The following is a 22,176-nucleotide window of genomic DNA, read 5'->3' as shown; positions in this document are numbered from 1 at the left end:
TTGATTCATCGGACCACTTCCATATTGAGCAAGTCACTGGTACTTCCTGCTTTAGTTTTAGTTTATAAGCAGGAATCAGGAGGATATAATTATGATCAGATATACCAAATGGAGGGAGAGCTTTGTCTCTGTGTGGAGTAAAGGTGGTCTAGAGTTTTATACATTTTTTCCTCTGGTTGCACATGAGGTAAAACGGATTTAGGTTTTCCTGCATTAAAGTCCCCATCCACTAGGAGCGCAGCTTCTAGGTGAGAATTTTCTTGTTTGCTTATGGCCTTATCTAGCTCGTTGAGTGCGGTTTTAGTGCCAGAATCATTTTGTGGTGGTAAATAGACGGCTATGAATAATATACAGTGGGGCAAAAAAGTATTTAGTCAGCCACCAATTGTGCAAGTTCTCTCACTTAAAAAGATGAGAGGCCTGTAATTTTCATCATAGGTACACTTCAATTATGACAGACAAAATGAGAAAAAAAAATCCAGACAATCACATTGTAGGATTTTTAATGAATTTATTTGCAAATTATGGTGGAAAATATGTATTTTCACAATTGGTGGCTGACTAAATACTTTTTTGCCCCACTGTACCTAATGTGATTTGCTCCATGTTAATGGTGTGTAATGGTATGTTTTGCAGTTATCACCATCTTCAGGGGCAAGGTGGAGGAAGTGGAGCTGCCAGTAGAGAAGGTTGACATCATCATCTCAGAGTGGATGGGCTACTGTCTCTTCTACGAGTCTATGCTCAATACCGTCATCTTTGCAAGGGACAAGTGGCTGGTAGGTGTGTGTGCGTGCGTGCACTGACCAGACATGCTAGCAGCATGACGAGTGCTCTAACCTCACTGACTTACCCAGGGATTAAAAACATAACCTGGCCTGGTGTTTGCTTCTTCTCACATGCAGCACAGCTGAGAAATGAGATGTCATTCTATGCAGGATTGATTGCAGGTACTTTTTTTCTCCCCAAATTTTAAACAGAAACCCGGCGGTCTGATGTTTCCAGACCGTGCTGCACTGTATGTGGTGGCCATCGAGGACAGGCAGTACAAGGACTTCAAAATCCACTGTGAGTGTGTATGTTTACTTGGCCCTGTGCCCTCACATAAGTCCCTCTGCCCCTGACTCGCTCTCTATTCCCGTGGTGGGTCTTACCTGGCTTATATTTCTGCTTTGCTAATCAACCCGTGAATGTAGAACAACCACAGCAGCACCAAAGAGACACACTTAAACATACACAATATACTGTACGCAGACACACACACACATACGGCAGGCACACACACACACGGCAGGCACACACATTAGTGTTGGTCATACATTTGAACTTTTCAAAGGCATAAGTGATGATCGATACAATATTCAAGTCAACAAGCCTCTCCATCTCAGTGCTAGCCCACACAAAGCTCTCCTGGTGGATCTGGTGGAATTGTTCATCTCAGCACAGAGACCAGAGCCATGGCAGTCAAACAGAGGACATGAAGCAGAACAATGCATCATACCACCACACACAGCCATTCCACATACCTACACACACATACGTACACCACCAATAGGGAATTCCAAACCAACACAATACTCTGAGACAGCGAGTTCCTTAGGCTTACAGAAACCCAGACCACATGACTGAGCGAGCACTGAGGAGAAGTCCAGCCAGTGCTGTTCCGCTTTCTCAGCCTTGTGCAGTGAGAGGTTTTAGTGAAAGCAGAGATAGGAGGTAGAGGACGAGTGGGGGACAGTGTCCATATTTGGCCCAATCTGGTTCCAACAGACAGATGTCTTTTGGGAAAGGATGACATACCTGATCACTTAGTGTGCTAAAATAATGTTCTGCCATCATGAGAACAGGGTAGTATTCATTATGGCATATCATAGCAAAGCATTTTGAAACGGAAAAACGAAATTAGCATTTCTTATTGGATAAAGTCAGATAGTCACTCCCTGTTTCAATCTGTGTTCTTGCATATTCTAGAATAATACCCAGGAGTACTTCAGTTTTAGGGCCTGATAATGCACAGCTGAGGTGCGACCTGCTCATTTTTCCCTCCTCCTCCTGTCACGCTTAAGTTTTTCCACTTCAAAGGGACACATAAAGATGTTTACACACTATCTTTAAAAAAAATATATATAATTATTTATTTTTTATTAACCCATCCACCAAGCCCCCTCTTCGGATTACACAAATATCTTATTTTGTTTTTACATCTGTTATGCTACATATACATACATTTTACATATCACACTTTATATATACAGTTGATTTACACATTTGACATACATGGTACTTTTATATACAGCAATCACATACAATAATACATGACCAAACATAAGCTCTTCATCTCACCCCTCAGCAACTCTTAGCCCATCCCACCTATCACCCTAAACCACCCTCAAAATATACAGAGCTGAGGTTGTATGCCCCATATATATATAGCATTCTGTTGGTATAATAAACCACATGGAAAAATGTGAAGTGTTGAATCAAGTATTGTTTTTTTTGTATCAGTTCATATGCCATGGAATCGGTACATGGAACATCTCTGCCCATTTCTTTTGCAACCTGTATGGCGCAGCTGTAAAAAAAAATAATAATAATCAAATGAAACTGGTATATTTGTCTATTCATGCCAATCCTTTTCAGCCAATTCGTATCTTTAATATATGGCAGACAAACAAGTTGTCCTTTTTGCGGTAATGATTCAATCAGTTGGTTGTAAATTTGGATTGAGCAGACATTCCCATTTATTTTTGATAGCTGCACCGTTTCTATTCATAGTATCATTAATAAATATAATAGAATTTAAACACTTTAGTTTTTTTAATCAATCACTATATTTGAGTTTAACCATAATTGTTGTAATATTTGTTCGTTCTTTTCTGGAGGATAAAATTGAAATTGTAACCAGCTTTGTATGGCTTGTTTAAGAAAGGGTGATACTTTTAACAAAGTTTAATTTTCAATTTGTCGGAAATGAGTAGTGGTAATGCGTATAAAAGCTCATTCTTTGTTCCAACTGTTGCCTTAATAATTTACTGGAGAACCAGTTGAGGTTTTAATATAACTTATGTATGAGTGAAGCTGTTAGTGATATATTTAATTCTTTAATATTTAACCATTTTAGCCTCCCAAACTCATATTCATTATACAAATAGGCACATTTAATTTTGTCTGGCTTAGCATTCCAAATAAAGTTAAATACTTTGGCTAAAAATGAGTCGTCTGGAGTAGGCAACACCATCAGTAAGTAAACTGTGATAGGACCAAAGAGTTAATCAATGTGATTTTTTTTCATAAATAGACATGTACAGTGCATTTGGAAAGTATTCTGACCTGGTGACTTTTCCCACGTTTTGTTACGTTACAGCCTTATTCTAAAATGGGTTAAATAGTTATTTTCCCTCAATCTACACACAATACCCCATAATGACAAAGCAAAACAGGTTTATGTATTAAATATAAAAAACTGAAATATCACATTTACATAAGTATTCAGACCCTTTGCTATGAGACTCGATATTGAGCTCAGGTTCATCCTGTTTCCATTGACCATTCTTGAGATGTTTCTACAACTTGATTGGAGTCCACCTGTGGTAAATTCAATTGATTGGACATGATTTGGAAAGGCACACACCCATCTAAATAATGTCCCACAGTTGACAGAGCATGTCAGAGCAAATACCAAGCCATGAGGTCAAAGGAATTGTCCGTAGTGCTCTGAGACAGGATTATCTCGAGGCACCGATCTGGGGAAGGGTACCAAAACATTCTCTGCAGCATTGAAGGTCCCCAAGAATATAGTGGCCTCCATCATTCTTAAATGGAAGAAGTTTGGAACCGCCAAGACTCTTGCTAGGGCTGGCTGCCCAGCCAAACTGAGCAAACTGGGGGAGAAGGGATTTGGCCAGGAAGGTGACCAAGAACCCGATGGTCACTCTGTGTAGATTGAGGGGGAAACTGTATTTAATCAATTTTAGAAGTCCAAAAAGGGGTCTGAATACTTTCCGAATGCACTGTACATACCTCTCCATGGTTGCAGCATCTTATCTGAGATATGAATACCAAGTATGTCTACTTCAACATCCACCAATATTATTGGTAAACTACAATATGTAATATGGTACACTTTTCATAATTCAGTTTTAATCGAGAGAGGCTAGAAAAGTGATCAAGATCTTCATTGAGACTGTGTAGGGATCCAGATTGTGGACTCAATAAAATACTTTATTCATTGCAATACATTGACATTTTTGTTTTCATCCCCTGGATTTCTAACCCCTTGATGTTCTTGTTGGATCTAATTTTAATAGCTAGCATTTCAATGGCCATAAATAGTTTTGTTTTGCTCCTCTTAAGAGCTCAATACTTTCTGAGAAGTAACCGTTATTTACTATTTTACACCTGGCATTGCTGTACATAATCATTTACTTATTGTATAAGATATTCACTGAAATTAAAGTAGTCCAGGCATTTATATATAAATTCTAGTTGTACTTTATCAAACACCTTTTCAAAATCTGCTATGAAGACCAGGCCTGGTATCTTTGACGTTTCATAGTGTTCAATTGTTTCAAGTAATTGTCGTATATTATCTCCAATATATCGTCCTTGTAAAAAGCCTGTCTGATCAGGATGAACAATATCTGGTAAAACCTTTTTTATTCTATGTGCTATGCATTTCACCAGGATTTTCGCATCACAACATTGAAGTGTAAGAGGCCTCCAGTTTATTTTTATTTTTATCTTAAACACTATATTAAGTACTGTAGCCATGCTTAATACATGATGAGTTAGCCTGAGGAGAGATTAGGCAATCTCTCTGTTTACTGCGGTGCACTGCACTACAGTGATGGTTAGCCGACACTGCGTCTGAAGTGGCCCCCAATTCCCTATTTAGTCCACTACTTTTAACCAGGTATCTTGTGCCTTGGTCATCTACATAGGGAGTATGGTGCCATTTTGGATACACACTATGTATTCCTCCCTCTCTAAGACTGATTTATTTAATTGCCCTTCTTCCACAAAGGTGTTCCATAATGCGCTGTGCATCCACAGGGTGGGAGAACGTGTATGGCTTTGACATGACCTGCATCCGTAACGTGGCCATGAAGGAGCCCCTGGTGGACATAGTTGACCCCAAACAGATGGTCACCAACTCCTTCCTGATCAAGGTCCGCTTCGTCTTCATTTCACGTGTGTGTGTGGATGTGTGTAGAACTATTGCATGTCTCTGTGTGTGTGTGGATGTGTGTAGAACTATTGCATGTCTCTGTGTGTGACTGTGTGTAGAACTATTGCATGTCTCTGTGGATGTGTGTAGAACTATTGCATGTCTCTGTGTGTATGTGTGTAGAACTATTGCATGTCTCTGTGTGTATGTGTGTAGAACTATTGCATGTCTCTGTGTGTATGTGTGTAGAACTATTGCATGTCTCTGTGTGTATGTGTGTAGAACTATTGCATGTCTCTGTGTGTGTGTGGATGTGTGTAGAACTATTGCATGTCTCTGTGTGTGACTGGATGTGTGTAGAACTATTGCATGTCTCTGTGTGTGTGTGGATGTGTGTAGAACTATTGCATGTCTCTGTGTGTGACTGTATGTGTGTGTAGTTAATTTGTTTTTGTGGAAAACCAGCAGTTCGAAAGCCCACTGTTGAATCACAAAGCATTGCGTCAGCGTTGTCTCTGCCCATAAAAACGACACCCTTTTAAACTGTTTGTCTTCTGTGCCCGTTTCATTGTACCCTACGATGTAACTGCAATGATGAGATAGATGTTCTTCTTTGTTTTTCTGTTTTATTATCTCGCTGCCATACTGTTCATCCGTGTCTCAAGAGGACCACAATCCCTTTACTGTGTTATCCTCCATGATTTTACTCAAGTGCACCTATGGCTTTTTCAAGTTGTGTGTGCTTGTTTTTTTAAATAGTTGAAATAATAAAGTAAACAAAAAACTCTAGGCTAATGTAGTGTAGGATTTACATAACCCGGTGTTACTGTTATTAGTATAACAGGCCACCAGACGATATCTTGATCTGTTCATTCGAATGGTGAACATAGCTGCTAAGCTTCAGGTTTTGGACTGCTGAGGTGTGTACTTCTCATCCACGTGCCTCAACGTAACATTGTAGCATTGTTGAAAACACACTGTAGGAATCAAGACTTTTTAAACTGTTTAACCTAATTCAGAATCAAGAAAGAGACCATATGTTACAGTAAAGAGACTGTAAATCATCTACATACATATCACAATCTAGTGGCGTATGTCTTCAGCTGTAAATGGACAATTTTTCACCCTAATGTGATCCTCCAATTCCAGTCTGATTGTCTTGTTTACTTAGATTATTGATTGGATTGTTCACCTAGATTATTGATTGGATTGTTCACCTAGATTATTGATTCTTGTTTACCTAGATTATTGATTGGATTGTTCACCTAGATTATTGATTCTTGTTTACCTAGATTATTGATTGGATTGTTCACTTAGATTATTGATTCTTGTTTACCTAGATTATTGATTGGATTGTTCACCTAGATTATTGATTGGATTGTTCACCTAGATTATTGATTGGATTGTTCACCTAGATTATTGATTGGATTGTTCACCTAGATTATTGATTGGATTGTTTACCTAGATTATTGATTGTCTTGTTTACCTAGATTATTGTTCACCTAGATTATTGATTCTTGTTTACCTAGATTATTGATTGGATTGTTCACCTAGATTATTGATTGGATTGTTCACCTAGATTATTGATTCTTGTTTACCTAGATTATTGATTCTTGTTTACCTAGATTATTGATTGGATTGTTCACCTAGATTATTGATTGGATTGTTCACCTAGATTATTGATTGGATTGTTCACCTAGATTATTGATTGGACTGTTCACCTAGATTATTGATTGGACTGTTCACCTAGATTATTGATTGGACTGTTCACCTAGATTATTGATTGGATTGTTCACCTAGATTATTGATTGGACTGTTCACCTAGATTATTGATTGGATTGTTCACCTAGATTATTGATTGGATTGTTCACCTAGATTATTGATTGGATTGCCATTTCTACGTGCATGTGTTTGTTGTTTCTTTCTAAAGCCTTTTGTCTGTAAAAATAACAAGCAGGGAAATAATCTTTGAAAAGTCTGTGTTTTATCTTCAAGATTTTTATACTGGCACCTTGTTTGCACTCACGCCTGGCAAGATTAAACCTGACAACCCAGAAAGTGACAAGCCACTGACAAGGTGTTGCATGTCTCTGAATGGATTATAGGATGAGTCCTTTAATTAATATTGTACACAGACAGTGCACAAAGGAGCTTAGGATGTTAAAGGGATCAAACAAGTTCCTCGTGTTAAATGTATCCTTTACTGTGAGTGAGAGGGCGCCGAAGAGGAATTGTCGTCCTGCACTATGAAATATGGCTTTAAGGAGTTTGTGGCGCATAACCAAAGTAAACAGTTGTTACTCTTACAAAAGCTGGGAGTTGTTTGAGAAAGATAGCTGGGGACGTTGACTTGAATTATGCTGTTTTAACTGCTGATCGCCCGATACATAAAAATGGTATTTTTCCACTGCAAATGTGTCACTTTGGAAACAGAGCCAGTTGCCCCCCGCGGTGAATACATTATAGGGGACTGCATAACAACACATTATCTGAGCTCTAAACCATCTGTCTGCTTACCTTTCTCTGTAATCAAACGCTAATGTGTCACTTTGGAAACAGAGCCAGTTGCCCCCCGTGGTGAATACATTATAGGGGACTGCATAACACATTATCTGAGCTCTAAACCATCTGTCTGCTTACCTTTCTCTGTAATCAAACGCTAATGTGTCACTTTGGAAACAGAGCCAGTTGCCCCCCGCGGTGAATACATTATAGGGGACTGCATAACACATTATCTGAGCTCTAAACCATCTGTCTGCTTACCTTTCTCTGTAATCAAACGCTAGTGTGATTTGGGAACCGCTGGTGTGCTGACATTTGAGTGAAAGATGAAATGTGGGCCTCACCGGAGCAGAAAGCTGTGTTTCACAACCATATGCTCTCCTCTCCCACTGCAGAATCACGAGGCAGTAGATACCCTTTTAAAATATGGGATATGAATCATACTGTAGGAGGTCTATAAAGGAGCAGCATGTGAGCACAATACAAGCCTAACAATAGTTATTGCCTTGGTTCTCCAGCCAAATGACCCCATCTTCTCCTCATTCATCTACCTTTAGTGGGGGTTTCTGGGCTGGTCCCTCTGGGGTGAGGTGGGGTTAGTGGGGTTTGGTTTCAGCTCTGTGGCCCTTGAACCCAAAGGGAGAGGTTGGAGCAGAGTAGCAGAGAGCAGAGGCTTCAGCTCTGACAGACAGAACAAGAGGCTCAGGGATAATACAGGACACAATGCCCAGGGGCACCGCCACATAGATCATATGACTCACATCTAAGACATGCACGTGGACCTGCTCCATACAAGACTCGTAAGGCAACAGAGGAAGAGTTAGGCCTACATGTACATAACCAATGGAGAAACCACTGTGCTGGCAGTGAATGGTGTGAATAGAACCCCAATCACTATGGAGTATGTATGTGATTAGCATTAACACTGCTAGCTGTAGATGTAACAGTGAAGTGTGGTTGTTGTCCCTCTTCAACAGGAGGTGGACATCTATACAGTGAAGACTGAGGACTTGTCCTTCACCTCAGCCTTCTGCCTTCAGATCCAGAGGAACGACTACATCCACGCCCTTGTCACCTACTTTAACATCGAGTTCACCAAGTGTCACAAGAAGACTGGCTTCTCCACCGGTACATGTTCAACTCTCTCTCTTCCTGTTCTCTGCCTCTCTTTCTCGGTTATTGATATTCACACAGGCTTACACAGGTGTAGCCTAATTGTAGATGTAAGATTGACATGTGATTAATAAGAGGAATGTGTAGGTCAGGGGTTGGCAACAGGCAATTGTTGGGGGACGACGACAATAAACTGGATGATAAGAAAGTATGAGCAATAAAGGAAAGCTCAGTGTGGAAGGCTCATTAGCACTCTTTGTACCGTAGTACTAGCAGCTCTTCAGTTCAGTGTCGTTATCAGAACAACTTCTGCAGACCTAGGATTTTATCCTTTTAATTGGCGGCAGCAGCAGATTACAGGCTAGGAGAGTCCAGCTGCTCCCTGACTGGTTAGCTAGAGTTCCTGCTCCCTGCCCACCATCCATCCTCCCTATGGGTTCCATCCCAAGACAAAGAACCCCCTCTAATGAGCTCTTTGATAAGCCAAAAAGGCCTAGACTACAACAGCAAACGCTGATACACTATATATATATAAAAGTAAGTGGACACCCCTTAAAATTAGTGGATTCGGCTATTTCAGCCACACCTGTTGCTGACAGAGGTATACAATTGAGCACACAGCGATGCAATCTCCATAAACAAACATTGGCAGTAGAATGGCATTACTGAAGATCTGTCTTTTTCAATGTGGCACCGTCATTGGATGCCACCTTTCCAACAATTTGGTTCATCAAATTTTGGCCCTGCTAAAGCTGCCATAGTCAATTATTGTGAAGTGGAAGCATCTAGGAGCAACAATGGCTTAGCTGCGAAGTGGTGGCCACACAAGCTCACAGAACAGGACTGCCAAGTGTTAAAGTTCACAACGCTCCAAAGCAACGTCAGCACTGGAAGCAACGTCAGCACAAGCACTGTTTGTTCGAAGCTTCATGAAATGGGTTTCCATGGCCAAGCAACCGCACACAAGCCTAAGATCACCATGGGCAATGCCAAGCGTCGGCTGGAGGGATGTAAAGCTCGCCGCTATTTGACTGTGGAGCAGCGGAAACTGGTTCTCTGGAGTGATGAGTCACGCTTCACCATCTGGCAGTCCGATGAACTAATCTGGGTTTGGCGGATGCCAGGAGAACGCTACCTGCCCCAATGCATAGTGCCAACTGTAAAGTTTGGTAGAGGAGGAATATTGGTCTGGTAATATCGATGCATCGCCTGTGTAAAAGAGTGCTTGCGTGTGTTTGTTTGTATTACTCTTGTATAGCCAGCCAGCGCAGGGAGTTTTACAACCCTTCAAGCGTAAAAATGTGTTGTAACTATCTAGACCTTTATGGTGGTTCGGGCTAGGCCCCTTATTTCCAGTGAAGGGGAATCTTAATGCTACAGCATACAATGACATTCTAGATGATTCTGCGCTTCCAACTTTTTGGCAACAGTTTGGGGAAGGCCCTTTCCTGTTTCAGCATGACAATGCCCCCGTGCATAAAGCGAGGTCCATACAGAAATAGTTTGTCGAGATCGATGTGGAAGAACTTGACTGGCCTGCACAGAACCCTGACCTCAACCCCATCGAACACCTTTGGGATGAATTGGAATGCCGACTGCGAGCCAAGCCTAATCGCCCAACATCAGTGCCCGACCTCACTAATGTGCTTGTGGCTGAATGAAATCACAATGTTCCAGCATCTAGTGGAAAGCCTTCCCAGAAGAGTGGAGGCTGTTATAGCAGTAAAGGGGGACCAACTCCATATTAATGCCCGTGATTTTGGAATGAGATGTTTGACGAGCAGGTGTCCACATTCTTTTGGTCATGTATTGTATCAAGTCTAAAATTAGAAAACCTTTGAGGCCCCAGTTGATTTGCATGTCCACAGAACGTAGAGCGATGAGATGAGTTCATTTGGATCAGTCAGTGAGCGACCTCTAGTGGTGGTGTGATGTTATGTGATACCGCATAATATCTTTATTCGTTTGCCTTCATTTGAATTTGTGACACACATAGGAGACTTTGCACTGTGACTTTCTGTGGCGTACATTTTGCAGAGGCAGTGGCAAGATGACCATGTGTTGTCACTCTGCAAAGTGGACCATGAATTAATTTTGACCTCCAATCATACAGCTCTTCCACCTCTTTGTATTGATTTGAGCCAGTCCATCAGACGAAATCACCTTAGCCAACGCTAAATCTTGCTACCCTCGCTGCACCCCTGATACGCATCTAAATGCACACAGAGGCCTAAGTCCTTTACGGCCATTGATTTCCTATGTTCTCCTGGAGGACAGGTATATAGAGTATGGAGCACACAGAGACACTCAGACATGCTGAGTTGAGGTAGAAAAAGTTCAAGTTATCTGCTGCTGGAAAATAACAACTCACCCATTGAATTAGCAAAACAAATCGAATCAAATTTTATGTCACATGCGCCGAATACAACCTTACCGTTAAATGCTTACTTACAAGCCCTTAACCAACGATGCAGTTCAAGAAATAGAGTTAAGAAAATATTTACTAAATAAACTAAAGTTAAAAAAAAAACATGTATGCATGTGTTACAAGATATTTAAGATTACAATAAGGCCATATACAGGGGGTACCGGTACCAAGTCAATGTGCGGGGGTACAGGTTAGTCGAGGTCATTTGTAAAGTGGTCTATGCATAGATAAACAGCGAGTAGCAGCAGTGTAAAAACAAAGGGTGGAGGGGGTCAAAGTAAATAGTCTGGGTGCCCATTTGATTAGTTGTTCAGCAGTCTTTTGGTTTGGAGGTAGAAGCTGTTAAGGAGCCTTTTGGTCCTAGACGTTGTGCTCTGGTACCACTTGCTATGCAACAGCAGAGAGAACAGTCTATGACTTGGGTGGCTGTAGTCTTTGACAATTTTTTGGGCCTTCCTCTGACACCGCCTAGTGTATAGGTCCTGGATGTCAGGAAGCTTTTCCCCAGTGATGTACTGGGCCGTGCGCACTACAATCTGGGGACCTTTCGAGGATCTGGGGAGGAAGAGTCTCCTGAGGAGGAAAATCTGTTGTCATAACCTCTTCACAACTATAGATTTACCTATTCTGTTTGTTCCCACACAGCTTTCATACTCTGTGTGTGTGTGTGTTTATGCAGCAACCATGCTGATCAGAAACTCTGTTTTTTCCATGAGCCCTCAAATGGCATACATTTTTAAAGGTGCAAAGTTACCCAGGGACAGCCGGCTGAAATTTGATTAAAGGTGTATTGACCTTTGGCTTGGTCCAGCAATCGTTTAACAGCGCATTCACAAGGGAGCGCACACTTTTGTTTGGGGCGATGATGACGGCTATCATCAGTGTGCAGCTGGAGATAAGCTGCCACACACATATACACACACAATTCAGGTAGCGGAATGCATGATGAGTGGCGAGGTAATGGGAGGATAAAGATGGATAAAGACGAATGTCGGTGGGGAGGTCAGCCCAGTCAGTTCCTCTTATTTTTCATTACACCAATGATATTTATATCCTCAACCAGCATTTTAGCATTACACATCTGTGGTGTTTCTAAATAGCATGATGATTAGTGATCAGGGTTCAATTCCCTCAATTCCCTCTCCCTCGGCTTTCAGACGTATCATGTCCCTGCTCAGAGAGCCTAGCTGTCCTGGAAATTCAGCAATACAAGTTGAAATGCATTTAAACAAATCCTGCAGTCCATTTTTGACACTAAGTGCATTCATTCTATTAACTGGGAAATGTACAACTAATGAATCTCAATTCCAAAGATTTTACTGAGTTACAGTTCATATAGGGGTCAAAACTTTGGCTCATGATTGTTTTGGTTTTAAGGGTAAATGGTCTGGGGGTCATGTCCACTCCAAGGGCCGAATTCTAAAATGAACTCTTCAGTTGACAATTATGCATAATTTACGTGAAAATGCGAGTATAAGGGGCAGTGCAGTCAAAAACATGATTTTCCTTTGTTTTATATACTGTATATTTCCACACTATGAGGTTGGAATAATACTGTGAAATTGTGAAAATTATGAAATTCCCTTTTAGTGTAAGAGCTGTTTGAAAATAGCACCTGGAATTTCAGCTCGTTTAGCATGGGTGGAGTTTTGCCCTGCCTGGCTACATCACCAGGTATAAGTTAATAGACCAATAACAAAGATAACTTTAAACCTCTCTGCCAATAATAGCTTGTTTTCGGGGTACATATCCCTCCCATTAGGTCCTTGTCTCAGACCACTCCCAGACAGTCCTAGCAAAATTATTGCTTGAAAAATGGCTTTTTGCTAATAAGCTATTTATTTATTTTTGCCCATTGTAATTGAAAACAATTACGCAGAAATGATTTGATATTAAGATAAAAACGGTTGCATTGGACCTTTTAAGCACACTGACCTGAAGTTAGGATTTGTCCTTAACTGCCTGTCTGTCTTCCTACAGCCCCTGATGCTCCGCACACACACTGGAAACAGACTGTGTTCTACCTGGAGGACTACCTGACTGTGAGGAGAGGGGAAGAGATCATTGGCAGCATCAACATGAAGCCCAACGACAGGAACATAGTGAGTATCTGGAATCTATGACCAGTAAAAAGTCATCAATTTAGAAGTTAAGCTTATAAGGGTAATTTCTGGGACACAGTCTAGAATCTCCATTGAAAGCGCTTTGTAGTCCAGGACTAGGCTAAATCTGTGTCCAGGACCCCCCCCCCATCTAGGTACCAGGTTTGTTCTGGTCCCCAAAAATGTTTTTTAAAGGCCCTATCCCCTACCTACTGTATGATCACTAGAGAGCCAGGCCCCACAGGGATAGGTACAGGTCATATATATAATATCTGTACTCGTCTACCCCACAGGGATAGGTACAGGTCATATATATAATATCTGTACTCGTCTACCCCACAGGGATAGGTACAGGTCATATATATAATATCTGTACTTGTCTACCCCACAGAGATAGGTACAGGTCATGTATATCATATCTGTACTTGTCTACCCCACAGAGATAGGTACAGGTCATGTATATCATATCTGTACTCGTCTACCCCACAGGGATAGGTACAGGTCATGTATATCATATCTGTACTCGTCTACCCCACAGGGATAGGTACAGGTCATATATATCATATCTGTACTCGTCTACCCCACAGGGATAGGTACAGGTCATATATATCATATCTGTACTCGTCTACCCCACAGGGATAGGTACAGGTCATATATATCATATCTGTACTTGTCTACCCCACAGGGATAGGTACAGGTCATATATATCATATCTGTACTTGTCTACCCCACAGGGATAGGTACAGGTCATATATATAATATATGTACTTGTCTATCAAAATAAAGTCACAAAGTCTAATAAAGTAATTTCAGGCAGATAAAGCATTTATTCTAACATTATATAGCTAGAAAGAAACTCCATTCCACTGCTACTTCTCCACAATAGACAGCTTGTTTTAATCATGTTTGCGATAAAGGTCAAAGAAGAGAAAACACTGATCATTCCCAGACCAAACAGGAGATGATACAGTCCTGGAATCCACCCTCTTTCCTCATCTGTAGAAATTGCCTGTGTGAGAACTCTGTCAAGCCCATGTTCAGGTGACAGGCCTGAAATAAGAAACGTTTGATTTAACACTCACTCTGATTTCTCTCTTCCCCACCTGGTGAATTCTCTCTTGGTCTCTTTCTCTCTCTCTCTCTCTCTTTCTCTCTGTCTTGCAGCGGGACTTGGATTTTACCTTTGAGTTGGATTTCAAAGGACAGTTATGTGAGGTAGCCATCTCCCACGACTACAAGATGCGTTAGCTAGGTGTCCAACAGGGAGAGCCGGTGTGCAATATCAACATGCACATCAACACATCTCACCGGCACTTTTTTAATTTGCATTTTTTTAATTGAACCTTTTTATTTAGCTAGGCAAGTCTTAACTGTTAGGCCAACTGTTCAGAGGACAACTTTGAATGTAACACCTTGTCATAATAGTCCTAATGAATGTTATTTATTATTTATCTATATTCTATGTTATCTTGATTTTGTTAATTGTTCTTCCAAAATAATCAGGCCACAGGATTAGTTAGCACTTTTTAAAATGTCTTAACTTCCCCCCTTTTTGGGGAAAATATTTTCTGTGCGCTTCAGTGTTTGGAGCCCATTATGATCAATTACTGCAGTTACTGTACTTTGCATATATATTGCATATAATGATACTTTTTAATATTCTACATCCTAGGCCAGTATCTTCTATCTTCAAATATACTTTTAAATGACCCAATTTTGCATGTTTGCAAATAATCTTCACCATATCTGGTAGTGCAGTAATTAAATGTATCGGCCAAGAAAAATTCAGTGCTGCATAATGTATGTGTAACAATGTGAATGAGAGTGTGTGTTTGCAATCAGGTCATGTAATGTAGCTTTTTGGGAGTGTGCAATATAACAGTATGAGCGCTCATACATTTGCGCAGCTTGCACTCCAAAGTGTGGTCTGTGGTTTCTGTTAGACCCGTGATGTCGGCGTTGTAATCAGCATTGTCTGCGGCTCTTGTCTAGATGCCTGCAAAAGCTCCTGATTACAAGGCCTACCCCACTGGGCAGACACTGATCTTCAATAATAACCATTGTCTCTTACATTCTGTGTACACACTGAAGCCATACCAAGAAGTGGCGAATGTGCCGAAGCATTCAGTGGGTGGGGCCTCACTTTGGTAGCTGCTGCTCACTGAACTTCTCTCAACTTGAGGGCATTGTAGTTACCATTCTCTCCCTGGCTCTGCTGATCTCGGGTCAGTGACTGGCCTGTCCTCAGAGCCTGGCCTAGCAACTGTCAGCAGTTAGTCCTGTCCTTAGATCAGTAGCAGACAGTTCATTCCAGCCTCTGCTCAGCGCTGGAGTTGGACTCTCAGGCGGCAGCTCCTTCCCTTCACCTGTGCTCTTACTAACTCTAAGGTCATCGCCAAGGCAACAACTGGAGGTGTCCTCCAGTCCAACTGTGTGACATCCCCTCCACAGTTGTGTAGTACTGTTACACCATCCTTCCTCACCAAAGACGTTCTATCTGCAGCCAAGATACAGACTCACTTCCAGTCCCCTCGCTCTTCCATGCCTCTCAATGAAGCTCATCAGCACAACACTTATGACTGTTCAGAAGACGTAGTGTGACATGCCATGTATGAATAGACTAGTGGCTAGTAATGAGTGAGTGACATTTGGCTCATGCACTCGTTACGGAACAGATTGTACGTTTTGATCTAGAAGGGCAGGGACCGGTAGTTTCATATTGACAGAGCTGTCTCTTGTGAGCAGATAGTATGTCTGTCTTACCTTTTTTGCTTTTGATCCAGTATCAATGTGTGTATGTATAGCACAGCGTGTGAAATATAATAAAAAAAGCAGAATACTATGAAGAAAATCTAACTGAAATAGTATCCACTAAGTAGATTGTGTGCAATAGCAAGTCAGTGATTTAAGCTAACTAACTTTAAAGTTTACCCTTCAGCAGATATAACACTTGATAAGTGTTATTCCTGTTTACCACTCATGGCATTCATTTAATTATTTACACCTGGTAACCTGCCTAAAATGTGGTTACCACTATTTCATTCAAGTCAGCTACTGAAATTGTGCTATGTTCATTTTGTATGGGAATTCCATTTTCTATAGAGTTTTAAAATAGTGCTATTCAAGCATTGTATTGTTCATTTGACCAACTGTCTGTAAGAGTTAAATAAAAGTTAAGCTAAAGACTAACATTGTCCACTAGGTGGCATCTGTAATTCAAGTTCACACAAGATCCCTGAAATATACAATATCCATGTATTATTCAGAGAAGCCATAACATTGTTCATATTTACATGTTCACATTATTGTGCAAGAATACAGGCACAGTAACGTGGCACAAATGCAACCGGGTTGGTTAGTTTAGTGGCCATAGCACACTGTCAAATACACAAGATACTCTACACCGGAGGACCCCAAAGGACGATTTGTCAGTGTTCCTCAACATCCCAGAATATACATGTACTAATGACACCTCCATTGTCTCATAGGTGTCGATTGGAAGCTAAATTACTATACTGTACGAGTGCAGTAATGGTGTACATTACAATATGTTATATTTACAACAAATTCCCAGCTGGAGCACAAGAATTTGTTCAAGAATACTTGGTGCTATATCAACTTTTATAGAATTATGAGAAATGTTTTGGCACGTCCACTAAGAGATCTGGTTATGGAAAAGGCATATCACTTGGCAAGATTGAGCAAACAACTGCAGTTCAATAGAACTGCTTCATAGAAATAACACTTTACATTACATAAGAATTACATTAAATTACATAAAAATGCCAGATAGTGGTGACAGTTTGCATGCAAACGCTTTGATAGAGGTACAGTATGGCAGAGCTCTACTACCGTCCACTGTCATTGCAAAGGCATTTCTATACACAGTTGACTTCTGGACAATCATCCCCACATACAACAGTAAGCCTTATTACGTTTGAGAGAGGCTAATCTAGTAACCAAATTGATCTGAGATAAATAGAGTCAATCTGACAAATAATATTAACTCTTCTTTACTGTTGGAAATGTTCAATTGGTTCTGAACAAAATCCCCATTTCACAAATTGTCCAAAACCTAACCCAGCCATAAACAAAGGTTTACTTTAACTGTCATTTTTATACAGGATATAACTTGGTTTTGGCTTAGCTGGTTGAAAATACATTTGAATTAAAAATACATTGTAATTATTAGGAACATACATCTATATGATATTTTAATAGTACAATACTGTCTTTTTTTATTTCATTCTATTCACCAATGGTAGTGTCAGCCCATAGTCTGGCTCTTTCGTGGTGTGAAGTGCTAAGATAACATCTGAAAGAGAGCTGTTTTAAAAGCCACAGACTCATGAAAAAAGGTGTACACACTGCATGTGTAGGGAGAGGGAGAGTTAGAGAGAGACAGATCGAAAGAGGTATAATTGAAGTAGGAAGTTTACATAGACTTCGGTTGGAGTCATTAAAACTAGTTTTTCAACCACTCCACAAATTTCTTGTAAACAAACTATCGTTTTGGCAAGTCGGTTAGGACATCTACTTTGTGCATGACACAAGTAATTTTTCCAACAATTGTTTACAGATTATTTCACTTATAATTCACTGTATCAATATTCCAGTGGGTCAAAAGTTTAAATACACTACGTTGACTGCCATTAAACAACTTGGATAATTCCAGAATATGATGTCATGGCTTTAGAAGCTTCTGATAGGCTAATTGACACCATTGGAGTCAATTGGAGGTGTACCTGTGGATGTATTTCAAGGCCAACCTTCAAACTCAGTGCTTCTGCTTGACATGTGAAAATCAAAATAAATTAGCCAAGTCCTCAAAAGAAATTGTAGACCTCCACAATTTCCAAATGCCTGAAGGTACCACGTTCATCTGTACAAACAATAGTACGCCAGTATAAACACCATGGGACCACGCAGCCATCATACCCATCAGAAAGGAGACACGTTCTGTCTCCTAGAGATGAATGTACTTTGGTGGGAAAAGTGCAAATCAATCCCAGAACAACAGCAAAGGACCTTGTGAAGATGCTGGAGGAAACAGGTATAAAAGTATCTATAACCACAGTAAAACGAGTCCTATATCGACATAACCTGAAAGGCTGCTCTGCAAGGAAGAAGCCACTGCTCCAAAACCGCCATAAAAAAAGCCAGACTACGATTTGTAACTGCACATGGGGACAAAGATCATACTTTTTGGAGAAATGTCCTCTGGTCTGATGAAACAAAAATAGAATTGTTTGGCCATCGTTATGTTTGGAGGAAAAAGGGGGAGGCTTGCAAGCCGAAGAACACCATCTCAACCATGAAGCACGGGGGTGGCAGCATCATGTTGTGGGGGTGCTTTGCTGCAAGAGGGACTGGTTCACTTCACAAAATAGATGGCATCATGTGTCAGGAATATTATGTGGAAATATTGAGGCAACATCTCAAGACATCAGTCAGGAAGTTAAAGCTTGGTCACAAATGGGTCTTCCAAATGGACAATGACCCCAAGCATACTTCCAAAGTTGTGGCAAAATGGCTTAAGGACAACAAAGTCAAGGTATTGGAGTGGCCATCACAAAGCCCTGACCTCAATCCCATAGAAATGTTGTGGGCAGAACTGAAAAAGCGTGTGCGAGCAAGGAGGCCTACAAACCTGACTCAGTTACACCAACTCTGTCAGGAGGAATGGGCCAAAATTCACCCAACTTATTGTGGGAAGCTTGTGGAAGGCTACCCGAAAAGTTTGACCCAAGTTAAAAAATGTAAAGGCAATGCTACCAAATACTAATTGAGTGCATGTAAACTTCTGACCCACTGGGAATGTGATGAAAGAAATAAAAGCTGAAATAAATCATTCAATCTGCTATTATTCTGACATTTCACATTCTTAAAATAAAGTGGTGATCCTAACTGACCTAAGACAGGGAATTTTTACTAGGATTAAATGTCAGGGATTGTGAAAAACTTTAAATGTATTTGGCTACGATGTATGTAAACTTCCGACTTCAACTGCATTGTGCTATAGATCCTTGAGTTCCTAAGGACCGGAGGTTAAAATGTACAGAACATCAGAACAGGTACACGTGAGTACACTATGGTGTTGTGAAGACAGTAACTAATAGCCATTAAGTTGCTAGCAGCAGGACCTCTTATTCTGTGAAGGGCTGTTTACCAGATGGATCGTCTTCTCTTTCTCTCTGTCCTCCTGCTCTTTCAGAATTCTAGAAGACACAGCAGAAGAGATTTCACTCAGAAATGCGCCAGTCACACATATACTTTAGGTTAATTGTTTATTATTGAGAGTGAGACCTCAACCTCTATTACAGTGACTTGACTAGAGAAGAAATTGCACACAATACAAGATTCTGATCCTATTATTGAAGTTCTAGGATAAATTCATGTACTACGTGTCTAAAGTGTGTATTTAGGAATGATAAGATTGGTCATTGTTTTCTTAATCTTGCCGTGACACATTTGGCTTAATGTGAGTCACTGCAGACCGCACAAAGCCCAGTTTGGACTATGTCCAAGCAGACAGTTATTACATTTTTGGCCTGACAGTATACCGTTTGTTTTCCCGTCATATATAGCCTTGTTAATTAATGGCCTAAATTAAAATGACAAATAGTGTTAAGACAATAGTAATGTGGAATAAGTAGGAATTATGTCCTGTTAAAAATCTTTACTCAACTCACCTTGCCAAATTTACCATTGAGTCTACCACGTTTTGTCCAGAGCAAGCACTGCACTCGTAGAAAATCAACTGGCAGTCCTGCAAAGGAGATTTGATAAGTCTTTACCAGATGACAAACATGAAGTCAATGGGATGTACAGAACAGCGCTGTGATTGGAAGCGGCTGTAGTAGGTCTATCAGTCTCCTCTCCCACACAGCCATCTCCTACCCCACACAGCCATCTCCTACCCCACACGGCCATCTCCTACCCCACACGGCCATCTCCTACCCCACACGGCCATCTCCTACCCCACACAGCCATCTCCTACCCCACACTGCCATATCCTACCCCACACTGCCATATCCTACCCCACACAGCCATCTCCTACCCCACACAGCCATCTCCTACCCCACACAGCCATCTCCTACCCCACACAGCCATCTCCTACCCCACACGGCCATCTCCTACCCCACACAGCCATCTCCTACCCCACACGGCCATCTCCTACCCCACACAGCCATCTCCTACCCCACACGGCCATCTCCTACCCCACACGGCCATCTCCTACCCCACACGGCCATCTCCTACCCCACACGGCCATCTCCTACCCCACACAGCCATCTCCTACCCCACACAGCCATCTGCTACCCAGGCCTCTTTAGTAGCATTAAGGTGAACATCGTCTGGACTAATGGCCATACGAGCAAAATGAAAAAGAAGAGCAGCTCTTGACTGATCTGAGGCACTTAGCAATTATCTATCACCATAGAAACTACATACCCAAAGAAAGGAAAAAGAAAACATAGATGAAAGAAGAATGTAGGAAGTAGAAAATAAATCCTGGGCCATATTAATAAGACCACATACGTCTTGTTAAAAAGCCTACATTTTTGGCTTTTACTTATTCAGTGAGAAGATCTGTGGGCACCGTGAAGCCTGTGGGTTGAAGACTGGACCATTAACAACGCCCAGGGAATGGCTGATAGACAGACCTTGGCTAATTTTTCACCCATTCTCGTCTGAACCTTCCGCTCACTCCCCTTGTCCATTTTGTTCCCCAGCAGCATGATGGGAATGTCCTCGCCAGCCCCCTCCTATGAAGAGAGACAGATGATGGACACAGAGGCATTACATTAGGGCTAGATCTCTCTCTCTCTCAGGTAGTACATGACAAAGCTGGCTTTATCAGTATAGTGGACATGATGTACTCTGAACTGTGTCACCGAATGCGTAACGATATTGAATGGTAACATGTATCGTGCCTCTACAGATATCCAGTATGGACTACCGTAAGTGGCGCATTTGATCTGGTATTGTATATCAATGTTATGTAGGCATACAGTGAATGTGCTATTGAGCAGGAGGAGGCCCTCAGTGCGATCTACATTTCTATGAGCTACAGTGGCAAGAAAAAGTATGTGAACCCTTTGGAAATACCTGGATTTCTGCATTAATTGGTCATATAATGTGATCTGATCTTCATCTAGGTCACAACAATAGACAAACACAATCTGCTTAAACTAATAACACACAAATACGTTTCCATGTCTTTATTGAACACACCGTGTAAATATTCACAGTGCAGGGTGGGAAAAGTATGTGAACCCTTGGATTTAATAACTGGTTGACCCTCCTTTGGCAGCAATAACCTCAACAAACTGTTTTACGTAGTTGCGGATCAGACCTGCACAACGGTCAGGAGGAATTTTGAACCATTCCTCTTTACAAAACTGTTTCAGTTCAGCAATATTCTTGGGATGTCTGGTGTGAACTGCTCTCTTGAGGTCATGCCACAGCATCTCATTCGGGTTGAGGTCAGGACTCTGACTGAGCCACTACAGAATGCGTATTTTCTTCTGTTGAAGCCATTCTGTTGTTGATTTATTTGTGTGGTTTGGGTCGTGGTCCTGTTGCAGAACCAATTTCTGTTGAGCTTCAATTGGTGGACAGATAGCCTAACATTCTCCTGCAAAATGTCTTGATAAACTTCGGAATTCATTTTTCCGTCGAGGCAGCCCCAAACCATGATGCTCCCTCCACCATACTTTACAGTTGGGATGAGGTTTTGATGTTGGTGTGCTGTGCCTTTTTTCCTCCACACATAGTGTTGTGTGTTCCTTCCAAACAACTCAACTGTAGTTTCACCTGTCCACAGAATATTTTGCCGGTAGCGCTGTGGAACATACAGGTGC

General features: G+C 41.2%; 2 protein-coding genes across 4 annotated transcripts in view; one reads left to right on the top strand and one right to left on the bottom strand.

Annotated features, from left to right (window-relative positions):
* LOC115134072 (protein arginine N-methyltransferase 8-B-like) overlaps nucleotides 1-14,855 on the top strand; it is a 34,078-nt gene extending 19,223 nt beyond the window's left edge. Inside the window, exons 5-10 of the mRNA XM_029667658.2 lie at nucleotides 637-779; nucleotides 981-1,068; nucleotides 5,053-5,168; nucleotides 8,647-8,797; nucleotides 13,191-13,312; nucleotides 14,477-14,855. Of these exons, the coding sequence (XP_029523518.1) occupies nucleotides 637-779; nucleotides 981-1,068; nucleotides 5,053-5,168; nucleotides 8,647-8,797; nucleotides 13,191-13,312; nucleotides 14,477-14,560 (704 nt within the window). The 3' untranslated portion in view covers nucleotides 14,561-14,855. The remainder of the gene's footprint in view (nucleotides 1-636; nucleotides 780-980; nucleotides 1,069-5,052; nucleotides 5,169-8,646; nucleotides 8,798-13,190; nucleotides 13,313-14,476) is intronic.
* Nucleotides 14,856-16,550: 1,695 nt separating this feature from the next.
* LOC115134070 (EF-hand calcium-binding domain-containing protein 4B-like) overlaps nucleotides 16,551-22,176 on the bottom strand; it is a 40,317-nt gene continuing 34,691 nt past the window's right edge. For 2 of the 3 annotated variants that reach the window (XM_029667656.2, XM_029667655.2), the window contains exons 16-18: nucleotides 20,977-21,078; nucleotides 20,005-20,081; nucleotides 16,551-19,530 (exon numbers count right to left, since the gene is read on the bottom strand). In XM_029667656.2, coding sequence (XP_029523516.1) covers nucleotides 19,443-19,530; nucleotides 20,005-20,081; nucleotides 20,977-21,078 — 267 coding nt within the window. In that variant the 3' untranslated portion in view covers nucleotides 16,551-19,442. Of the gene's footprint in view, nucleotides 19,531-20,004; nucleotides 20,082-20,976; nucleotides 21,079-22,176 lie in introns of those variants that run through there. The other variant, XR_003864292.2, reaches the window with a different exon arrangement.

Source organism: Oncorhynchus nerka, linkage group LG9a (assembly GCF_034236695.1).
Source record: "Oncorhynchus nerka isolate Pitt River linkage group LG9a, Oner_Uvic_2.0, whole genome shotgun sequence".
Classification (NCBI taxonomy): domain Eukaryota; kingdom Metazoa; phylum Chordata; class Actinopteri; order Salmoniformes; family Salmonidae; genus Oncorhynchus; species Oncorhynchus nerka.
The sequence above is the reverse complement of the archived record's forward strand: the minus strand, read 5'-3'. Positions and strand labels throughout refer to the sequence as shown.